We start from the raw sequence: 17,664 nt of genomic DNA on the forward strand, positions 1-17,664 counted from the left end.
GCACTACCAGGTAGGAGGGAGATGCTGCCGGCCTGAGAGGAAAAACACGCTACAGTAGGAAACATGCCAGGCCAGGGGATTTTAGCCCCATCCCCGTCTGACCTATGCTTGTAAAGGGGGCCCTGACCCCCAGAAGGAGGGGGACTTAGGGGGCTGGCTGGCAGAGCTCGCTGGCCCAGTCCCTGGAGCTACCTGTACCTTCACATCTGGGAGGAGCCTGGTGGCAGGTGGTCCAGGAGGTTCCCGCCCTCGCCCCTGGGGGCAACTCCCGCACCCTCCACCCAGCAGTCATTCTCTAAGCACCTTTCTAGGACCTCTCCTTCCAGACTGCAGCTGGCCAGCGTCTGTCTGCCCCAACCCCCAGTGTCCTCTGCAATTGATCTCGGCCTGACACCCACCAGGGGCCCTGGGAAACGCCTCCACTGAGCGGGTGGAGCGCCACGGGGAGAAGGGCCCGCCCGGTCAGGCGTGCTTCTTAGCCACCGTCCCCCCTCCGCTGGGGCCTGGGGCCCTGCGGCCAGCCCACCCCAGTGGTCAGTGGGCCCGTCCGCGGCCACCTGCCCGTCTGGCTGCCTCTGTTCCCAGACAGGTGAAAAGTGAGTGCCTCCCCGACCCCTGCCCGGAGGACAGTATTTTTAGCCTCCAGCTCCGGGTGTCCCTGGGAGCGATTCAGCAGCCCATGCCCGTCACACTCGATGCCCGTCACACTCGGCTGGTTAATCTGATCTCCGGAAGGAGCAAAGGCGTGGCCGGGTGCTGGTGGAAGCCTGTGGGCAAAGCCGAGTCCAGGAGGCAGTGCTGGAGTGGGCTGGGGAGGGGACAGCGGGGAGGCATGTGGGGGGGCGGGGCCAGGGCGGGGTCCCATGATGAAGCCCCGCCCCACCCCAAGCGCACACCTAAGGCTGCGGGGCCCTCCCCCAGGCCAGCACCTTGGAATCCCTGCCATGATGCGCACATACAAGGTGGTTCCCTGAGGAGGAAGGCGAGGGTGGAACTGGGGGGGTGGGGGGGGGCAGAAGCCTTACTTTGGGGGCGCTCTCTGGGTTATGAGGGGCATTTCTACAGGGGCTGGGTGGGAGGGGGGGTTACCTTCCTGAACACGTGGAGCGGTGAGGCGGTGCGGCTGCTTCCTCCTGCCTGGACCCTCGTCCCCAGACTTCACGCCCCCTGCCCTAACCCCCTTGAGGTCTCTGCTCCGGGTCAATGTCGCCTCCAGGAGAGAGGACGTGCGTCCCTCATCCTGCCACACTTTTTTCACCAAAGCCACTGCTGCCAACATACTGCTCTTATTTCCTCGTGCTGTCTCTTTACTGTCGCGTCTCCTCGCCTAAGAGGGCTAAGACTTGGCCTGTGTCTTACCACTGGGCGCCCAGCGCCTGGCACAGCGTGGCTACTTGGTAAGTTATTTGCTGAAATGTGGGAGTTAAACAGCACCCTCCCTCATCACCAGTGGGAAATCAGATGGACAAAAATGGAAAAGTAACAAGTTAGGAGATGCAGCTAAAGCTGGGCTCAGAGGCAAACTTATAGCTGTTGGTGTCTACTGATATAAATTTGTTGAATAAAGGGAATCGACTGTGCTGACCAGAACTTCCGGGGGGTGGGGAGTGGGGGGCAGCATTTAGCAGAGATGGAGCTGATATTGTCAAGGTGTGCCCAGGAGGACGAGTTCTGGTGGGAATGATGTCATGAAGAGGGCCTCCAGGGCAGGTGAGATGCCGAAGGACTTCGGCTGAGAGATGCAGGCGGTGGGACTGAAGGACAAAACTGACCCAGCTCACAACTATTTTCACTGGGAAAGGAGCCACATTTCCTGTCTCTGGGGACCTGAGTCTTAAACTGCTGTCTTTCTAAGGGGAAATGTATGGTGGATTTCACGCAGAGTGGCCTGAGGGGGTAGCCCCTCCCAAGGGGCAGGAGTCCCACAGCAACTGCAGTCACAGTCCTAATAACAACTCGTGTGCACTGTCTGACGGGTTTCACGTGGAACATCACCCCGATGCCTCCTAACGTCCTGTACATCACTGGATCCACTGCACAAGGAAGGAAATGGAGAAGTTGGAGGGGTCATTTCCCCAAGGAGGGGAAAGCAAGTGTTGGATTCCAGGCCCCTGATGCCCACACCTGTGGGCCATGCTGGTGCCATAAAGCTGCCTTGTGATGAGATTCTCGTCTGTAATGACAATAACAGTGACACACAGTAACAGGGAGCCCTGAGTGAGTGCTTCCTATTTGGGAAGTACTCTTTTAAATCCTTCATATGTGTTGACTCAATGAGTCTTCCCAATAACCCTAGAAGATGGTTCAGATTATTAACTCCATTTTACAGAGGAAGAGACTGAGGGCCTGAGAGGTCAATTAATTTCCTAAAGTCATACCACCAACAAGTGGCAGGGCCAGGAATTGCAGGCCAGCGGTGAGGTTCAAGAGGACATGCTGTTATCTTCACAACATGCTGTCTTTATCTTTTTCTATTTTTGTGGTAACACCTCATGGCTTGCAAGATCTTAGTTCTCTGATCAGGGATGGAACCTGGTCCCCCTGCAGTGAAAGCATGGGGTACTAACTACTAGACCACCAAGGAATTTCCATGCTGTCTTTCAATACTTCTCTCTCCAAAACAGAATTTTTAAAAAGCCTTCACTCCACTTTGTACTGGAAATACACTCTGCCTCCACACAACCCCAGGACTAGCCACTGGCATTTACTCAATGCTACCAAAACCGCACTGTGTTTCATATGCCTCTTTCAATCAAACTCACAACAGACTTGCAAGATAAGCATTAGTGGGGCTTCCCTGGTGGTCCAGTGGTTAAGAATCTGCCTCGCAATGCAGGGGAAGTGGGTTCAGTCCCTGGTTGGGGAATGAAGATCCCACATGCCGCAACTACTGAGCCCCCGCACCACAACTAAGACCCGACTGAGCCAAATAAATACGAAAAAAGGAAAAAGATAAGCTTTATTATTGTTCTTACTTAGTAAACAGGAAGACTAAGACCGAACCATGTCATTGTCGCTCCTCTGCTCAAAACCTGCAGTGACACCTCAGAGGAGGTCAGAGACCTCCGCAGCCCCAGCTGCCTCCTGGCAGCTCTGGCCACATGCTGGCTCCATCGCTGCCCCAGGGCCTTTGCACAGGCTGTTGCTTCTGCCTGGAAGGCTGGGACTCCCATACACACGGTTCTCTCACCCCCTCATCTCCTTCACGTCTTTGCTCAGACGCTGTCTTCTCAACCAGGTGCTCCAAGACCACTGTAACCTGTCGCCCAGAGCAACATTCCTGCTCACCCCAGCCTCCTCCGCTTCTCTCCTTTCCAGTCAGTGCATGCGTATGTGTGTTTGCGACCCTACGGACTGCAGTCCACAGGGCTCCATGGGGATTCTCCAGGCATGGATACTGGACTGGGTTGCCATGCCCTCCAGTCAGTACCACCACCGTATGTTCTATTTGTTGCTGGACTGCCCCTCCCAGAGGTGGGCTCCAAGCAGGCAAGATTTGGCATCTGACTTGTTCACTGGTCTAGCTCCAGCACTTAGAACAGGGCCCGTCTAGACAAATGTGTTAAATGAGTGAATGAATGAGGCCTGGAAATAGGAAGTGGTCTGCTCAGAGATATGAAGGCTAGTGCAAGCCAGGGTTCATGCTCTTAACCATTTCACTCCCGGGGGAGGGGAGCATTAAGGAGCCCCCTTCCCCCCGGGGGACTGCAGCTGTCCAGGAGAGGAGTCTACACACAGATCTAACTTCTCCGTGCTGGGGGGACAGGGATCTCTTGAAAGAGCCCTTCCTGTCACTTCCTCTGACACTGCGGCCCTGCTATGCTCTTACCCTGCTGTATTTCTTTCACACAAACATCTATATTTTGCTTTTTAATTGTCTGCCCCAGAGCTGGCATATGCACTCCACGAGGACAGGGCTTTTTGTCTGTTCTGTTCTCTGCTGCATCCCCAGTGTGTAGCAGGTGTTCATTAAACAGTTGTTGAACAAAGGAGAAGAAGGAACAAATGAAGGATGCTCTGGGCTCCGCAGAGCTGACCAAGGCCAGGTGACTGACCACAACGCCCCCACCTCTGAGGCCCTGTGAGATCACACTGTCTCCCCCCTCATCCTCCCCTCCACTCTTCTGCTCCAACCTCACCACCTCCCCTGCTGCCCCTCCCATCAGCATGCTCACGGCCACCTCAGGGCCTCTGCCTGGAACAATTCACCCAGACCTTTCCGTGGAGAGGTTGCCTGTGCTAATTCAGGTTTCACCTCTGAAGTAGCTCATAAGGCTCTCGGAAAAACCCCAGAAAACAGCACCGATCTTGTTTACTTGCTTTTGATCTGTCTCAACCAGACTGTAAAGACCCACAAAACAAAGACTGTATGGCTCTCTGTCCTTCACGCTGTACACCCTGGACCTGGAACAGCAAGTGCATATTCGTTCAGTGAAGAGTGAACGAATGCATGTCCAAGGGAAGAGGCGGCCGAAGCTGGGTCTTCCTGGGGGAGTCCAGGAGGGGCGTGGGGAGAAGCTGCAGGTGAGGGGCCAGGGGCAGAGGAGCTTTCTGAGGGGAAAGCCTCACGTGGGGTGCCGTTCCCTGGGAGGACCCCGGACAGGCGCTGACCCCGAGGAGGGCGGGGTTGGGGGGGGTTCAGGGGAGCCTGGGGCTAAACCGGCAGCTATTCCTACCTGAATGGGGGGAGGGTGTGAGTGTGAGAGCACAACTCTAGGGGGAGCTGTTTATGGAAGGGGGAAGTGAGGGTGTCGGTCATCGAAAGCAATATTCTCAAGGGAGATTATTGCGGGGAGGGGCGGGGAGAAACGGAAAAAAGGTATTTTGGGCCGCTGATCAGAATGCAATGTATTTTTACAGTAACGAAGGGGGCGTTGGGGGGGGGGTTAGGAGCTTTGGGGGCTGTTGTGCGTGGACAGAGAAAATAGGGGTCTGCTATAAAACACTAATACCACACTCTTGCGAAGCAACCTACAGGAATACCAAAGGGAGGGTTCACGGACAGCTGCTCTGCACGGGGACGGGCAATGCCGATGGTATTTTGGGGGCTGTCCTTCAGGAAGCAAAGGCGGGGGGGCTGTGTAGAAAGGGAACCTATGAGAAAGCCTTAGTGGGGGGCCCTGGCAGCAGCTGAGAGATCGCCACGAATGAGAGCGCTCTGGTAGCTGTCCTGCACGGGGGGCGGTAATGGGGCGCTATCCGGAGTAGTCTTATGGGGGCCCCCCAACGAGGGCCGGGCGAGAGAAACACTGATAGGAACGCTCTGGGAACCAAGGCGGGCCAGGGCGGGACCCCCCGCCCACGCTGCCCCCGGGCCCCCGGGCCCCGCGCCCCGTCACTCACCGGCGCCGGGGTCTCCGCCGGGAGGAGGCTGAGGAGGCGGAGGAGTCGCCGCCGCTCCGGGGAGACCCGAGGGCCCGACCGGAAGTGCCGCCCCCTCCCCCTCCCCGGCAGCCCCGCGCCGCCCGCCTGCCCGCCCGTCCGGAAGCGGAAATCGCGCCCGTCTCCGAGGCGCCGGCGTGGAGGAACGGAAAGGGGAGGCGGCGGCGGAGACCGGGAAGGAGAAGTGCGCCTGCGCGCTGGCTCGGGGGCCGCAAGAACAGGGGGAAGCCGGCCCCGCTTCCGGTAGGCGATCGGAACGCAGTGCGCCTGCCCCTTCCTAGGGCACCGCCCATACGCCCCGGGCCCCTCATTGAAGCCACGCCCCTTATGCAAAATAACGCCTAAGCCCCGCCCCAGCCCCGACGACTCCTCTTTCGGAGCTTATTTAGCATAGCCCCGCCCACCGCCTCAGAACCCACCCTCGTCGACCCAGCCCTTGAAGTCTGCCCGGTACTTCCCAGTCTCAAAGGCCCCCACTCTCAGGAAGCCCACTTTTCCCTGGTAACCCCCGCCTCTCGGAGCTTCTGGGGCCGAGCCACGCCCCTGAGCGTGAGCCCCGCCTTTTCCGCTATCAGTATTTAAGCCCCCGCCTCTCTCACCGCTTTCACGTTCAATTGTTTCGCACTTCCAAAGCATTTCCCTAAGTCAGGGGGTCTGAAAGTGTGGTTTGAATACTTGCAGCGGCGGCGCCACAGGAAATTCGTTAGAAATGTAAATTCCCAGTCCCCTACCCCAGATTCCCTGAATCACAGACCCTGGGGGTAGAGCCTAGGGACCTGCGTTTTAAAACACCCTTCAGGTGATTCTGACGCAGGCTGAAGTTTCGAACCACACAGCTTTACCACATTTTACACGGCCCCTCTCGAATACTCGCTCTAAGCCTCGCCTCTAACTCAGCCCCACCTCAAGCAGCTAAGCCCGAGTCTCTCCAGCCCTTCCTCCTAAGCTCTGCTTTCCTCATGGACTCCCCTTCGGTACTCCTCTCTTAAAGACCCTCTTCTCTCCCCTTGGCCTGCACAGCAGTTATATCCACCGCTCGGCATCCTCACAGTTCAAGTCCTACCTGTCCCAACACTTTGCTCTCCTGCAGTTTGCCCTTGAAGCCCCTCCCGTCGGATAAACCACCTATCCATTCCCTCTAAACGCTCTCAATTTCTGCGCGCCAACCCGCCCACTTGCTTAAGCCCCTCCCCGTCCTCAGCCCCCTTTTCCTAGGCCCCGCCCACAGCCGTCACCTAACTGCGCAACGTCCTGAGATCTGCCGGTGCAGGTCGCTCCTTATCTAGCTGCTGCTGCTGCTGCTAAGTCGCTTCAGTCGTGTCCGACTCTGTGCGACCCCGTAGACAGTAGCCCACCAGGCTCCCCCATCCCTGGGATTCTCCAGGCAAGAACACTGGAGTGGTCAGTACAGCACGCAACTGTTAATTCCATTGTCTCTGCAAACAGCTCCAGAACAAAAAGATGGGCCAAAGTGGTGGCTGGTTAGAATGGAATCTGGTTAGAATGACGCGGGGAACGGGGACTCGGGGTCACGTTTGCACGGAAGGTTCTATGTTTTACTTGAGTGGACATTTAAGGGGAATGCTTTGGGGTCCGCTGGAGATGGGAGCGGCGGCAGAGGCTTCTCCCAACCCATTCTTTAGCGCCAAGCTAATGAAGCACGTGGCTTGGGGTGGTGCAGCGGCGGAAGGACACTGGAAGGGAGAAGGGGGCCAGCCCTGGGACCCTGAGGGAACGCACACCAGTGGGCAGTAGGCAGAGATTTATTTCCACAGTCCCTGCCTCCACAGGCCTGTCAGTCCGGGGGAGGGTGGTAGAAGGCAGCAGGGTCCAGAAGTTGAGGTCTGCACCCTCAGCCCACTCCCACAACGGGAAGACCACCAGACAAGGTGTCCCGGCCTCGCTGCCCAGGCCCCGCACCCGCGGCACGCCCAGCTCTAAACCTGGCCCAGGGAGCGGTGGCCGGGGGTGTGGGTCAGGCCAGCTCTTTCCCCTCCAGCTCTTCCTCGTCGTCATCGGCCCCTGCCGTGGCCGGGATACCGTCGTCGTCCCACTGCGCTTCAGGCTCTGGGTCCGGAGGACACAGAGGTGCCTCCATGGCCTCGGGGTGCTTGCGTTTGGCGTGGCGCCGGAGGGTGTTGGTCTCCATGAAGCGCAGCCGGCACACCGGGCACTGGTAGGGGCGCTCGCCGGAGTGGACGCGGTGGTGGTGGGCCAGCTCGCCCGCCTCTCGGAAACGGCGCGGGCAGAGCGGGCAGCGGAAGGGCCGCAGGCCCGCATGGATGTTGCAGTGCCGCCGCAGGTGGCTGGACCGCTTGAAGGTCTTGCCGCAATCCTTGCACTCGTGCGGCTTCAGCTCTGAGTGTGAGATGCTGTGACGCTCCAGGTCGGAGAGGTAGGGGAAGGCCCGAAGGCACACCGGGCAGAAGTGCGGGGCCTTCTTAGGTCCGGGGCCGGAGCTCTCGGGCCCGCCGGCCACTGACCCTTCGGAGACCGTGTAGGGCACACCCTGATCGTCGATCAGCAGGAGGTCACTGCTATCGCCACTGCCCACCGGGGCGCTCACCCCCTGTGCCAGGGGGGGCTCCTGCTCTGACTTGGCGGGGCGGCCCCGCTTGCGCGGGAGGGAGGCCTTGAGCGTCCGGTGTGAGGAGGTGGCCCCCCCAAGACTTCGGCCTCGGCGGCCCCGGGGAACAGGAGGAGGTAAGGCCAGAGGTTTCTCTTCTTCCTCAGGCAAAGGCGAAGGCCACGGGTCTGGGCTGGGGGTGTCCATTGAGCAGTGGGGGGCTTGGGTCTGGGCACTAGAGCCGGGCTAAGAGGAGAGAGGGGCAGCTGTCAATGCAGGGTGGTCTGGAATAGCCCTAGTCCCCCAGACAACTTCCTGGGTTCCAGTCTGTCGACCAGGGCATGGCCGACATCCGCTGAATGCGCAATTAAAGCCAAGCTAGTGGGTAAAATAGCAGGATAATTCTGTACCAATCGCTAAACACCTGAGCCCCACAGGCGGGGGCTCCTAACTCCAGACCTAACTCCTCCTAGACATTCAGGGTCAACCAGCAAAAATAAAGAAAACTCTTCCTGGGGGGACAGAGTCCAACTGAGGGTGCAGGCCAGTATTTGAACCTCAGAACAGAGAAGAGCCAGCGAGGCCTCAGAAATGTTTTATCTCTCTTCCTGACGAGGTGAGTTGTGGATGAGGATGTATGTCAGAGCTGTTAAGAACCTGGGCTCTGGAGCCAGAGGTTTGATCAGAGCTCTGGAGCTCAGATTCCTGAGCCTGTCACTCACTCTCTGTGTGGTGGCCTTGGGCAAGGCGCTCACCTGTTTGAGCGGCAGCTAAGCCTTTGCAAAACAGGGTATTTGCACCTACTTGCACACACGTGCCATGAGGATAATATAGGCAAAGTGCTCAGTACGCAAAGGGCTTCCCTGGTGGCTCAGACAGTAAAGAATCCGCCTGCAATGCAGAGGAACCGAGCGCCATCCCTGGGTAGGGAAGATCCCCTGGAGAAGGGAATGGCAGCCCACTCCAGTGTTTTTGCCTGTAGAATCCCATGGACCCAGGAGCCTGATGGGCAACGGTCCATGGGGTCGCAAAAGTCAGGACTGAATGAGTAACACTTTCATACATAGAGGTCCTTAGACAGTATTAGCTCTTATCATGGCTTGTAACTAAGCTTTACACCAACCCTCTGAATAAAGGTATATAACCTCCTTTTTGCAAATTTGGAAAACGAAGGCACAAGTTGCAAACTCCCTCTGCTGGTAAGCGGCTGCTGGGTCAGGACTTGATCTCAGGGACCCCGGTGTCTCAGGGCGTGATAAGAAATGGGCCCAAGGGACCTCATGAGGTCCCTTAGCCCTGCGTTTGAATCCAACTCTGCTGTTTAACTAGCAAGCGGCCTTGCCTCTACGAGCGAGTTCCCACTTCGGTAAAATGGACATAGCAGGGTTGCCGGTTGTAATAAGCACCAAACGATCTACCATCAGCAAAACCACCAGGGCCTGGGACAAGGGAACTAGAGTGTACTAAAGTGAAGGGCGAGAAACACATTAGAGCAGGCACCCAGAGTGAGACCCACAGAAGGGCAGCCACTTCTCCGTGACCACACGGCTCCCTCTGTTGGGGGGGGGGTGCCTAGGCCAGAACCCGGGTCTCTAGAACAGGGCCTAGACCCTCGCCCTCCTCCACCCCAGGCGCAGGCGCGCGCTCGGCCGGCGGCCCCGACCGCGCGGGGCGGGCCCTGCGGGGGCGGCGGCCAATGAGCGGCGCCGAGCCGCGGACTGCTAGGCCGAGCCAGGAAGGGGGTCTGCGCGCGCGCGGCCAGGCGGGCCGGCTCGGCGGGGCGCGAGGTCGGCGCGCGCGCCTCGGCGGTCGCGCGAGCCGGAGCAGGTGGGGGGCGCGCTCCAGGCGCGCACGGCCCCGGGCCTCCCCTAGCCCGCTCCCGTCCCCCAACCCGGGCCCCCCGCCTTTCGGGTACCTCATTTGCATGCCGCCTGGACTCGCGAGTGTGCGCGCGCGGGGGCGCGAGGCCGGGGTGCGGGAGGGGTGGGGGAGAGGGGGACCCTGCCTCCCGGCCGCGCGCGCGCGGCCCCACCCCTCGGAGTGGACGCCCCGCCCTCGGCGCCCCCGCCCGGCCCGGCTCGGCCCGCGGGGAACAAAGGGCACGCGCTGGGTCCTAAGGGCCGGTCACGTCCCCGTAGGCCGGCCGCTCCTGCGCACCCGCCGCTCTCGCTGGCCCCGAGCGGGAAAAAATTACCGCACCAACACATCCTATAAACAGAAATATCGTCCTCCCACAAAGGACCCAGCCGGGTGACCCAATCAAAGAAAAGTACCAAAAGGAGGAGAAGCGGAAAAATGGCGGCGGGTTCCCGTAGTTAACATGGCGCCCGATGGGCTTCAAAGCCCACTGGAAGACTAAAGCACAAGATGGAGCCCGCTCTTTCCTCCTGTCTTTGTCGCAGGCGGCGAACTTCAATGTCTGTTTTTTCCTGTAGCAACTCGACGTCCTACCCAGGAGAAGCCTGAGGCTGCGACGAGGGAATCAAATCTGCCCTCATCTTTGTTAACACCCACCAGCGTCGACAACGCCGGAATGAGGCCGCGCGCTCGTAGCTTGTTGCCCTTAGTCTGTATGGCGCCGAGGGCCGCCCTAAGCCCCGCCCCTTCCTCATGCCCTCACCCAAGATGGCGCCGCCCTGGCTTCTCTACCCTCCAGCAGCTGGGAAAGGGATGGGAAAGAGGGAGAAGGGAGGGCGGCGGGGAGGAGAGAACCCAAGAAGGCGGGAGGAAGGGGGAGTGTGGGGGAGAAGGGAGCCGAGGCGGAAGTCGAGGGGCCCCCCGGGTGGAAGTGACGCTACCCCCGCTGCCCAAAATGTCGGCGCCCAGAGGGAGGTGTAAGTAATTAAAGAGGAAAGCCGATTGACTTTCCCGGCCTCCCGGGGCCGCCTCAGGGCTCCAGAAACCCCGCTCCGAGCGAGCAAGGTGGACTCGCCGGGCCGCGGGCCTAGCCAGACCTGCCACTGCCCCGGGCTCCCCGGCCCGCACCTCTCAGGGACAGGGGGGAGGGGCACAAAAGGCCGGCTCTCGGGGCCTGGGTCCCCGAACGGACTGGGGAGGGGGGCCAGCCCCGCAGGCGACTGGGTGGGGAGGAGGCGGGGCTTAGCGGCGCCGGGGCGGAGCGATGGCTACGAGGAGGCTGAGTGGGCGTGGCTTCGCGAGTGGGCGGGACTGTGGTCGAAGTGGGAGGAGTTTGGGCAAGGGGCGAGGTTTTACGAAGGGGAGTGGCTCCGGGAGACTGGTAGGCGGGCCCTAGGTTGAAGGGTCCCTACTGGGGCTGAGTGGGGAAAAGGGTTCATTGTGGAGGTGGGAGGAGCTAGGAGAAGGGGTGGAGTTTGTCTAGGGATGAAGCTTTCAGAAAGTGATGGGCATAGTGGAGGGGGGTGGGGTTTCAGCGTGTAATTTGGGGGCGTCTTTAGTGGAAAGTCCGTGGTGGAAATTGGGATTCTCTGGTTGCTAAGACGGTAAAGCGTCTGCTCGCAATGCGGGAGACATGGGTTCGATTCCCGGGTCGGGAAGATCCCCTGGAGAAGGAAATAGCAACCCACTCCAGTACTCTTGCCTAAAAAATTCCATGGATGGAGGAGCCTGGTGGGCTACAGTCCATGGGGTCGCAAAGAGTCGGACACGACTGAGCGACTTCGCTTCGCTTTAGTGGAAATAGCAGGTCTTTATAACTGCAGGTGAAATGACTTAAGAGAAGATGGGGATGGTGTCAGAGAGGAATGGCTGAGGTGGCAAGAGAGGGAGATTGATGGGGCCTTGGAAAGAAAGGGGTTTACCTAAAACCTGAGCTTAAGGAAAAAGTGAGCAGGATTTAGGAGGTGGATCTTGGAGAAGGGATAGGGACTTCAAGAGGAAGCTCGGAGGAATTTAGCAGACATCATTTAATCAAAACAGCTTAGCTGTTGAGTCTTTGCTGTGCGGTCAGTAAGCACTTGGCGCGTGTGGCCACAATTTTGCTTAGTCCTCACCACCTCCTGAGGTAGGTCCTCCTAGTATCCTATTTTGTGGATGGAAATAGAATCGGTTGGTTTTCTCAAGGATAGTCATGGTCACCCTGGAAGGTTGATTCATATGCCCTTAACCCAAAATCTTTGTTCTTTCATTGGCTAAGAATGTCAGCCTTCCTCTGAAGATGACTTTCATCTTCAAAGAAGAGAGGGGGTGGCTTTCAGAAATACAACAGGCTTCAGGAACAAGGAGACTTTGGAAGGAGTGGGTGCGGCCTGAGAGCGAGTGGGCGGGGCTTAACCACAGTGGGTGGGGCTTGGAACAGGGTGGGAGTCCAGCTTAGAAGTGATTGGGAAGATAGGCAAATGAGTGGTGGGGGTGGGGGTGGGGGTGGGGTCCAAGGAGAGTGGGAGGGGTTTTAAGAGCAGTGGGCGTAGCCTTTGACAGATGGGCGTGGCTTAGGAGGTAATTGGCAGGATTTCTAGGGACAAGTGGCAGGTATCTGAGTCCAAGGAGCCTAATTGGGGAGGCTGATGGGGAGGTGACTCCCTCACCCCCCTCCATGTCTCCCTGCTCCAGAGAGAGCCCCCACCCGCCACTGCCCTTGCACCGCGCCGCCATGGATGATGCGCCGCTGCCAGCGCCCCCGCTCCCCGCCCGGGCCCCGGCCCCGGCTCCGCCCGCTGCTGCCCCCCGCGTCCCATTTCACTGCAGTGAGTGTGGCAAGAGCTTTCGCTACCGCTCGGATCTGCGGCGCCACTTCGCTCGGCACACTGCGCTCAAACCCCACGCGTGTCCGCGCTGTGGCAAGGGCTTCAAGCACAGCTTCAACCTGGCCAACCACCTGCGCTCGCACACCGGCGAGCGACCCTACCGCTGCTCCGCCTGCCCCAAGGGGTTCCGAGACTCCACCGGCCTGCTGCATCACCAGGTGAGTCCTGCAGGCCGGCCCTAGGCTGGCCTCGCTGTGCTGGACTTGCCCTCGGAGTCCCGGAGACGCACTGTGGGCAATAGCAGACAGCTGGCCCCTGAGAAAATTCCTCCCTCCCTCGCCATCGAAGCATCCTGACCAGTGAAACCATGAGGTGTTTCTCTTTGAGTCACCACCCAACCCAGGAACTAAACATTCACAGTAAATTTGCCCTTCCCTGTCCTGTGCTTCTGCTCACATGCCAGCAGCTGCAAGTTTGTGTTCGTCTTCCTGTACAGTTTTTAAAGATAGATTTACCGTATATGTACTTAATTCCTTTACTCAGCAATTATTTATCAACTGATTTCCCAGTTCCCAACCCCGGGGCTACCAGGATGAACTCAATAAAGTCCGTGCCTCCGGAGAACTTACATTCCATTGAAAGTGGTCCATAGCCAGGTAGACAGCAAATTCACAGGCGAGGGTGATCTAGAAAGGGAGAGATTTGGGGAAGGAAGTTAAAACAGCAATAGCACTATTAACCATCTGCTATGAAGGAGGAAAGGGGGAAAGCTCTGGGCTACCAGTTCAGTTCGTTCAGTCGCTCAGTTGTGTCCGACTCTTTGTGACCCCATGAATCGCAGCACGCCAGGCCTCCCTGTCGATCACCAACTCCCGGAGTTCACTCAGACTCCCGTCCATCGAGTCCGTGATGCCATCGAGCCATCTCATCCTCTGTCGTCCCCTTCTCCTCCTGCCCCCAATCCCTCCCAGCATCAGAGTCTTTTCCAATGAGTCAGCTCTTCACATGAGGTGGCCAAAGTACTGGAGCTTCAGCTTTAGCATCATTCCTTCCAAAGAAATCCCAGGGCTGATCTCCTTCAGAATGGACTGGTTGGATCTCCTTGCAGTCCAAGGGACCCTCAAGAGTCTTCTCCAACACCACAGTTCAAAAGCATCGATTCTTCGGCACTCAGCCTTCTTCACAGTCCAACTCTCACATCCATATATGACCACAGGAAAAGCCATAGCCTTGACTAGACGGACCTTAGTCGGCAAAGTAATGTCTCTGCTTTTGAATATACTATCTAGGTTGGTCATAACTTTTCTTCCAAGGAGTAAGCGTCTTTTAATTTCATGGCTGCAATCACCATCTGCAGTGATTTTGGAGTCCCCCAAAATAAAGTCTGACACTGTTTCCCCATCTATTTCCCATGAAGTGATGGGACCGGATGCCATTATCTTCGTTTTCTAAATGTTGAGCTTTAAGCCAACTTTTTCACTCTCCTCTTTCACTTTCATCAAGAGGCTTTTTAGTTCCTCTTCACTTTCTGCCATAAGGGTGGTGTCCTCTGCATATCTGAGGTTATTGATATTTCTCCCGGCAATCTTGATTCTGGGAAGCTTGTGCTTCTTCCAGTCCAGTGGCTGCCAGACAAGGTAGGAAAGTCAGGGCAAGGTGATGCTCCGGCTGAGACCTGAGGGAAGAGCAGGAATTCGCCATGGGAACAGCATAACAGGAAAAGGGAACAGCCAGTCCTGAGGCTGGAGGGACCAAAAGAATGCGGACAATGGCCGGACGCAGAGAATGAGGAGAGGGTCGCAGCTAGATCCTGGCCCGGTGGACCTGGCCGGAGGCTTCCCCCGCGTCCCTCCGGGAGGCCAAGACTCTGTCCCCGGGGCCAGACTCTCAGCCCTGACGCCGGGCTCTCCCTCCTGCCCTTGCAGGTCGTCCACACTGGTGAGAAGCCGTACTGCTGCCTCGTCTGTGAGCTCCGCTTCTCCTCGCGCTCCAGCCTGGGCCGCCACCTCAAGCGCCAGCATCGTGGGGCGCTCCCGTCCCCGCTGCAGCCCGGCCCAGGCCTGCCCGCCCTGAGCGCGCCCTGCTCCGTCTGCTGCAACGTGGGGCCCTGCTCGGTGTGCGGGGGCGCGGGGGCGGGCGGGGCCGGCGCCAGCGGCGAGGGTCCAGAGGGGGCAGGCGCCGGCGCTGGGGGCTGGGGGCTGGCCGAGGCCGCGGCGGCCGCAGCGGCGGCCTCCCTGCCCCCGTTCGCTTGCGGCGCGTGCGCGCGGCGCTTCGACCAGGGCCGTGAGCTGGCGGCCCATTGGGCGGCGCACACCGACGTGAAGCCCTTCAAGTGCCCGCGCTGCGAGCGCGACTTCAACGCGCCCGCGCTGCTGGAGCGGCACAAGCTGACCCACGATCTGCAGGGCCCCGGCGCGCCCCCGGCGCAGGCCTGGGCCCCCGGGGCCGCAGGCGAGGGCGGCGAGGCTCAGCCAGCCTGGGACGGCGGGCTGCTCCTGGGCCGCGCCGGGGGCGGCGTGCCTGAGCTGGGGGTGCTGCTCCCCGAGGGCGGCGGCGAGGCGCCCGCGGAGCCGTCGGAAGACACGCTGTACCAGTGCGACTGCGGGACCTTCTTCGCGTCGGCGGCGGCGCTGGCCAGCCACCTGGAGGCGCACTCGGGCCCCGCGGCCTACGGCTGCGGCCACTGCGGGGCGCTGTACGCGGCGCTGGCGGCCCTGGAGGAGCACCGGCGCGCCAGCCACGGCGAGGGCGCGGGCGCGGGCGGCGCGGAGGCGGCGGCAGCGCCCACCCGCGAGGGGGAGTCCCCGTCCGGGGAGCCCGCGTCTGCCTCGGGCCGCGGCAAGAAGATCTTCGGCTGCTCAGAGTGCGAGAAGCTGTTCCGCTCGCCGCGCGACCTGGAGCGGCATGTGCTGGTGCACACGGGCGAGAAGCCGTTCCCATGCCTGGAGTGCGGCAAGTTCTTCCGTCACGAGTGCTACCTCAAGCGCCACCGGCTGCTGCACGGCGCCGAGAGGCCCTTCCCCTGCCATGTCTGCGGCAAAGGCTTCATCACGCTCAGCAACCTCTCCAGACACCTGAAACTGCACCGGGGCATGGACTGACGCGGCCGGGCCGTGCGCCCCGCCATCCGACCTCCCCTCCCCGGCGGGCTGGACTCAGGCCCCGGGCCCCGGGAACCTAGGGACCACGAGGGAGGCTCCCCACTGGCCCTCCAGAGCCAGGCACGGGCCCGGGGAAGAGGGGACCCTGGCTGGAGGACAGGGGACCACCCAGCGCCTGCACGGGCCCCTCAGCTGGTGGGCGGCAAGACTAACCTCGAGGGTCCCGGATCTATGGAGAGACTCCTCACCTCGAGGCCCCTGGATCACGTGCTGAGCACCCCCAAGTCAATCGGCCTCTAAGATGTGGGGACCTGGGGATGACAAAGGGGTCTCCACAAGTCCTTCTCCTCTTGGGGGCCCTAATAATAAAAGACGGGCACCCCCTTCCCCACCCCAGGGAAGACTGCCCCTCTTCCTAAGAGCCATCATTCCAACCACCTAGATCTGGAGTATGGGGGGAACCATGTCCCCGGATTTCCCTGGATCCCCCCGCAAATGCTACCCACCAGGAATCACTGGTGCCCCCAGATAACAGATATAGCCGGAATCTGCCTCCTCCCCTGTCACTTATACCCTGTGTGGAAAGAGGACCAGGGTAGTTGCCCGGTCTCGCTCCCCTACTACGGAATGGATGGACCCTAATGATCTTTCCCGCCCCTCAAAACTTAGAATAGGCTGGTTCAGAATCCGATACCCCCCGCCCCCTGTAGGATGGACTGATCGGGATGCAGGTAGACCCCACCCCCTGTCCGCTGGAATGGGCGGGTGCGGGTTGCGGCCTGCACCCCACTCCTTAAGGCGAATAGGGCAGACATTCCCCTCTTCCTCCAGCGTGGGGGCCGGTCCGCGTCATCCCCCGCTCTGTGAGCTCAAGAGTGGGGCGTGGGGTTCACCGGGGTGCCCCTCTCGCTCTGCTGTAGCACCTGTCAGTCTTTCCATCTCCGTCAGTTTGTCTCCGTGTTCTTCCCAGCGCCAAGGGGAAGGGGGGTTTGGCTGGGGAAGTGTCCCCTGTGAGCCTTGACCTCGCCCCCTCGCCCCACTCCCCAGCTCCTCCTGGACCCCAATAAACGCTGTCCTTTCAGCTGCTCCCGTCTCATGTCCTGATCCTTGGTTTTTAGGGACGTGGGGGCTTCTCCCTCCCTGAGTTACGGCAGGGAGACAGACAAAGACAGAGCTTTCCTTTCGCCGGAGACATTTCGAGTCCTCCAATCCCTCAGAGACTGCCTACCACCTCGTGGCATGTGAGAATCTTAATTTTTCCCATCAGGGATCGAACCCGTGTCCCCTACACTGGGCGCGTGGAGGCTTAACCACTGGACTGCCAGGGAAGTCTCAGTGTATGACCCTTTTAATGTCAGGGATGGTCTAGATCTCATCCGAGTGGAACCCTGCCTCTGAAAGCAAAATCCACCCCCAACGGACGGACATGCCCCCTGGGACCAGACACACGCTTTAGAAACCCTCAATCCCACAGGACACGCCCCCTAAACACCTAAAGGCCCCGCCCCTTAGGTGCTGTCTCCCAGACAACCAAATTTGTCCCTGAGCGTCCTTCCCCTAGATTAGGATCCGCCCTTCTGAGAGCGAGCAGACTTTCCACACTGTCTTCTACACACTAGATTGTATTCCTATGCTGAGTGCCAGGCACTGTAATTCCCCCTGGGGATCCAGCAGCGAACAAAATTACTCCCTGAGAAAACAAATGGCTGGGCTGTGTCACTTAGGAGGAGTGGTCTGGTGGAGGGGGGTGCTTCTCTGCAGAGGTGACACCTGATCTGAGACCAGAGGGTGAGGAGGGGCCGGCCAAGTGGACAGTTGGGCCAGCCCAGGAGAGGAGGGGCCTGTGAGAGGAGGTGGAGAGGTGAGCAGGAGCCCGGGCACGCAGACCCTGGGCTCACACAGGCATCTGACTGTGCTCCGTGGACACGGATAAGCACGACTGTTAAGTGTG

At 59.6% G+C, this 17,664-nt stretch overlaps 2 protein-coding genes across 3 annotated transcripts; one reads left to right on the forward strand and one right to left on the reverse strand.

The window, feature by feature from the left end:
• Positions 1 to 7,220: 7,220 nt before the first annotated feature.
• Positions 7,221 to 10,457, reverse strand: ZNF524 (zinc finger protein 524). Of its 2 annotated transcripts, none has more exons than XM_068992918.1 (2): positions 10,222 to 10,457; positions 7,221 to 8,194 (listed from the first exon to the last, which is right to left on the reverse strand). In XM_068992918.1, the coding sequence occupies exon 2, from the start codon at positions 8,153 to 8,155 to the stop codon at positions 7,358 to 7,360; it is 798 nt and encodes a 265-aa protein (XP_068849019.1). In that variant the 5' UTR covers positions 8,156 to 8,194; positions 10,222 to 10,457; the 3' UTR covers positions 7,221 to 7,357. The 2 variants fall into 2 exon arrangements, with proteins under 2 accessions (XP_068849019.1, XP_068849018.1); XM_068992917.1 differs by lacking the exon at positions 10,222 to 10,457 and adding an exon at positions 9,864 to 9,953.
• Positions 10,458 to 12,513: 2,056 nt separating this feature from the next.
• FIZ1 (FLT3 interacting zinc finger 1) lies at positions 12,514 to 16,744 on the forward strand. The gene is made up of 2 exons (XM_068992645.1): positions 12,514 to 12,830; positions 14,538 to 16,744. Exons 1-2 carry the CDS (start codon positions 12,519 to 12,521, stop codon positions 15,711 to 15,713), a joined length of 1,488 nt encoding a protein of 495 aa, XP_068848746.1. The 5' UTR covers positions 12,514 to 12,518; the 3' UTR covers positions 15,714 to 16,744.
• Positions 16,745 to 17,664: the final 920 nt, after the last annotated feature.

The sequence above is a fragment of the Capricornis sumatraensis genome, chromosome 20 (genome assembly GCF_032405125.1).
Source record: "Capricornis sumatraensis isolate serow.1 chromosome 20, serow.2, whole genome shotgun sequence".
NCBI classification, from domain to species: Eukaryota; Metazoa; Chordata; class Mammalia; order Artiodactyla; family Bovidae; genus Capricornis; species Capricornis sumatraensis.